We start from the raw sequence: 4,810 nt of genomic DNA on the forward strand, positions 1-4,810 counted from the left end.
GAAAGGAGAGGGGAAGAGGGATAGAAACATCAATGAGAGTCCTGGCCGGTTTTGCTCAGTGGCTAGAGCAGGGGTGGGCAAACTTTTTGACTCGAGGGCCACAATGGTTCTTAAACTGGACCGGAGGGCCGGAACAAAAGCATGGATGGAGTGTTTGTGTGAACTAATATAAATTCAAAGTAAACATCATTACATAAAAGGGTACGGTCTTTTTTGTTTTAGTTTTATTCATTTCAAACGGGCTGCATCCGGCCCGCGGGCCGTAGTTTGCCCACGGCTGCTGTAGGGGCTCCTTCCTAGTGGACAAGCACGTCACCGTAGGCTTCAGCCAGAGCGTGGAAAGGTTTGCGAGCCGACTCGTTCTTCTCAGGAAGACGGGGTGCTGGGGGTCAGGGGAGCACAGAGCGGCCTGTTCTGCGTGAGAGAGACAGGCTTGGCGAGAGCGGGCTGTCCCCTTTTCCCGATAATTCTGTGGCTGTTTTTTGTAAAAACCAACAACAAAAATAGGGTGCAGAGCAGACGCGCGCCAGGAGGCTCCTGGTGCCCAGAGGCTGTCTTTGGGGACAATCTGAGGCATGAGCTCATGGGGTCGGGGACCCATTTACGACTCTCCTTGGTGGCATCTGGGGTCTTACCCGAAAGGGAGTGGTGGGAAGTGGACGGTGCTTTTTCTTGAGGAAAGAGAAGGGCAGAGTTTGGGCTAGAAAACGCGCGTAAACAAGCCACACCTCGCGCGCTCTTGTTCTAAATGCTGAGACAACATTGCTGCTGTAGAACCTGAGATAGTTAGTCTACAGGTACACGCGCTCCAGAGGCAGGTGCAGCTCAGAGAGAGGAGGTCCAGGAAGGAGAACACGCAGCCCCGCGGCATTCCCTGACGTGAAGAAATGTCTCATAACTGGAGCTTTTTAAAAACAACTCCACGGTGACCAGGGACCACGGCTGTGCTGTGCACCCACTGTGTGCTTCTAAGGGCGACGAGCGGTTCCAGAGAGAGCTGTCCTGCTGGGCCCGAGGGAGTTTTACTCTGAATCCCCCCTTTCAGTGAATCCAGCATCCTTTGTCAGGCATTTCTCGAGCACCTACTATGTGCCACACACAGTGTAGGACTCTCCGGGGTGTCGGTCCCCCTGCGGAGGAGCACAGGTGCGAGTCCAGCGCAGGGCGGACAGCCGTCTGTCTGGCTCTGTGCCCACCTGCAGCACCAAGTGAGGCCCTTCTGGGCAGCGTGCGGGCACCCACCCTGCTCCCTCCGCGGCTCTGTGCACGCAGGGAGCGGGTATAGGAAAGGCACTGGCATTGCTGACGCGCTCCAAGTGTGAGCTCTGATGGCTACCGGAGTGCTGTGCGCAGAGCGTGGCTTCGGCACGCAGTGTGTCCTCGTGATTATCAGCACCTGTGAACACACAGGCACGCGTGACCTCCGTCAGCTCCCCCTGTGGTAGTTAGACCGGCTGGTGTGACCAGGTCGGTGATGGCGCAGCCAGGAGAGGGCGCGTGTCCTGTCCCTCGTTGACCCGTCACCTGATGAATGGCAGGACAGGGAGGTGGGGGTTAGGAGAGGGAGAGGACAGACGGGTGCCTCTGTGTGTGTTGAGTGTAAGTGGGAGGGTTCTGGTGGAATGCGGGCCTGCCTGCATCAAGGGTCAAGAACACGCTGGTGCTCCAAACTCCACGTGCGGTGACTGCGAGGGAGGGTCCTGGCCCTGGGCCCTCTGCTTCCTGCCGGCTCCAAGCCCCCTGTACCCTTCGCAGACCCCACGTGGCTCTCCACCAACCTGGGCATCCTGACCTGCATCGAGTGCTCGGGCATCCACCGCGAGCTGGGCGTGCACTACTCCCGGATGCAGTCCCTCACCCTGGACGTCCTGGGCACGTCCGAGCTGCTGGTAACGTTCACCGCCGTGACCTGGGGGTGGGCGTGGACTGTGCTGGGAGCTAGCTGTGTATTCAGGCATTCAAGCCCACTTTGGTTTCTTTTATTTTTTTAAATATATTTTTATTGATTTCAGAGAGGAAGGGAGAGGAAGAGAATCATGGATCGGCTGCCTCCTGCACGCCCCACACTGGGGATGGAGCCCGCAAGCCGGGTATGTGCCCTGACCGGGAATTGAACCGTGACCTCCTGGTTCATAGGCCAATGCTCACCCACTGAGCCACACCGGCCGGGCTGTTTTCTTTTTTTAAGATATTAATTTTTGTTTGAATTGGAATTTTAAGATAATTTGCCGGAGGGCGGGGCGGGGGAGGTCTTTATTTAAAATGTATATAGTTGAAAGTATTGGCCCTAACCAGTTTGGCTCAGTGGATGGAGCGTGGGCCTGCGGACTGAAGGGTCCCAGGTTTGATTCCAGTCGGGGGCATGTACCTTGGTTGCGGACACATCCCCAGTAGGAGATGTGCAGGAGGCGGCTGATCGATGTTTCTAACTCTCTATCCCTTTCCCTTCCTCTCTGTAAAAAAATCAAAAAAGATACATTTTTTTAAAAAAGAAAATATTATAGGTGTCCCCCCCTTTTTTTTATCCCATTGACACCCCCCTCCCCGCCCCTCCCAGGCCTTCTCCACACTATTGCCTGTGTCCCTGGGCTCTGCACGTATGCGTACAAGTTCGCTGGTTAAGCTCTCCCACCCCTGCTTTCTCTCGGAAACACGTCAGTCCCATGCTTCGCTGTCTCTGGGTCTGTTTTGTTCGTCGGTTTATTGTGATCATTGGGTCTGATTTCCACGGGGCGGGGGGCTGTTGAGGTTGCAGATTGACTTGGGCAATCACAGACTCATTGGCGACCCCTCCTTCCCAGCTACCAGCAGCTGAGGGCGCTCTTGTTACACAACTTCCTTCTTGGTGAAGGAAGTGAAGTGAGGCTCTGAGAGGAGCGGGGACCTCAGAGCGGGGACGGGGTGAGATGCTGGAAGAGGCCGGGGTTCGCCCGGCTCACCCCATTCATTACGCAGGCAGCGCCGGAGCCCGGGGCGGTCAAGGCCCCCCTCCCCCCGAGTCACGGCCAGACCTGCCCAGGCTGCGGTCACTGCCTGGCTCAGCCTCCGGGGGCTTCCCCCTCCCTTTACCGTCTCCTCTGGGGGAGACTGCTCTTTGCTCTCATTCCGTTGCTTCTGGAAAAGTCTTTCCCTCTCGGTCCCGTGACAACGCGGACACAGGCCCATGTCGGGGCCGAGGCGTTTCCTGTGCATAGCGTTCAGGGTCCTGAGGAGCAGGGCACGCACGCCCGGGAGGCACATGGGCCACCGCACACGGGAGCGCGTGTGGCCGGTGTCGGCGTCCGTGGCTGCTGGCCGGGCACCAGTGTTTGGGTTTTTCCTTGGGGAACTGGGCGCCGGGCAGTAAGGAGAAGTGGCTATTGATTGCCATTGATTTAGTGTCAAGAGCCATAGTCCTGACAGAAGATCCATCCCTGTGGTCAGTAGACCTCAAGGGGCCAAGCATCTCACTGATGAGCCCTCAGGGGCCAGCGGGTCTGAACTTGTAATGCACCCGCCTTGTCGGCTCCTCCCGGGCTCCAAAGACTCCTTCCTGGTCCTGCAAGACCACGTGGGGAGACCCTAGAGTGGCCTCCAGTCAGTGACACCCCAGTGTCAGTGACACCCCCCGTGTCAGTGACATCTCTGATTACTTCAAGTTTGAAACTCAGCCAGCCTGCCCTGGCCAGTTTGGCTCTGTGGATAGAGGGCCTGCAGACTGAAGGGTCCCGGGTTCGATTCTCTCTCTGTGTCTATCCCCCTCCCTTCCACTCTCTTATGGAATAATACCCTCGGGTAAGGATTAACAAAAGGAAAAAAGAAGCTAAGCTAGTCCAAGTAGTGTGTCCTCAGTCACACGCTGTGGTTACTGCTAGTGTAATGATGCATGAAACACACGTGTGCAGAAGTGTGCGTGTGCGCGCAGGCGGGGCCCTGGGTGACGGAGGATGGCGTAGGATTGAGACTCGCACAGTATGTTCTCAAAGAAACAAGTACTCAGTCAGCACCCGTGCCCGGCGGCAGCTGGTACGTGCCGGTCGCTGTGAAGGGCACACGAGCTGATACCCATCAGGTGCCCCTCAAAGGGCCCAGGACAAAATAGGCAATTACTTCGCCACCAACCACTTCGCGCTCCCATTGCTGTAGGAAAACCAGCCCTTGCACCTGCCTGGCCCCGCGACGTCCACACACCCACCTGGCCATTCCTGGCTGCTGGTGCGACTCGCTGGGCGGGCACCAGGCTGCCGTCAGCTCACCCACAGAGGTAACGGTTATAAGTAACTTCAGAAACACAGGTGGTAGCAACACGGAGTAAGATAATTGGGAAGCGGTGAACTTTGTTTATTACTTTTTAAAATATGATTTTTAAAAAATATTTTGTTATTGATTTCAGACAGGAAGGGAGAGGGAGAGAGAAACATCCATGATGAGAGAGTATCATTGATCAGCTGCCTCCTGCACGCCCCACACTGGGGACTGAGCCCGCTGTTGCCAACCACGAGGAGAGATGAAAGGTCAAAAGACAGTGATTCCATCTTTCGAAGATGACATGACCTCTGACCCCTGGTCCAGGTCCCCGTTTCAGTCCCCAGAGCCTCTGTATATTCTCATGGGAGCTACGAGTTTAGCCAACTCTCACCGTCACGGAGAAATCGGACAGAGCCGGCTGAGTGCAGACCTGCAGATATTTTCAAAATCTAACGGGTTGTAGTTTTCAGCGCTCCCTTTTCTTCAGGGGTTTTCAGAAAAACCAGGGGGAAGGCCAAGTCCCGTGGGAGTTATTCCTGCCCTCTGCCTGCCCCCGACCTCTGTCTGTCTGTCTGCGCTCTGC

General features: G+C 56.2%; 1 protein-coding gene across 1 annotated transcript in view; it reads left to right on the forward strand.

The window, feature by feature from the left end:
• Positions 1–4,810, forward strand: part of ASAP2 (ArfGAP with SH3 domain, ankyrin repeat and PH domain 2) — an 87,830-nt gene that overhangs the window by 44,803 nt on the left and 38,217 nt on the right. The window contains exon 18 of the mRNA XM_015564939.1: positions 1,756–1,889. Within this exon, the coding sequence (XP_015420425.1) occupies positions 1,756–1,889 (134 nt within the window). The remainder of the gene's footprint in view (positions 1–1,755; positions 1,890–4,810) is intronic.

The sequence above is a fragment of the Myotis davidii genome, unplaced genomic scaffold, assembly GCF_000327345.1.
Source record: "Myotis davidii unplaced genomic scaffold, ASM32734v1 scaffold61, whole genome shotgun sequence".
In the NCBI taxonomy this organism is placed as follows: domain Eukaryota; kingdom Metazoa; phylum Chordata; class Mammalia; order Chiroptera; family Vespertilionidae; genus Myotis; species Myotis davidii.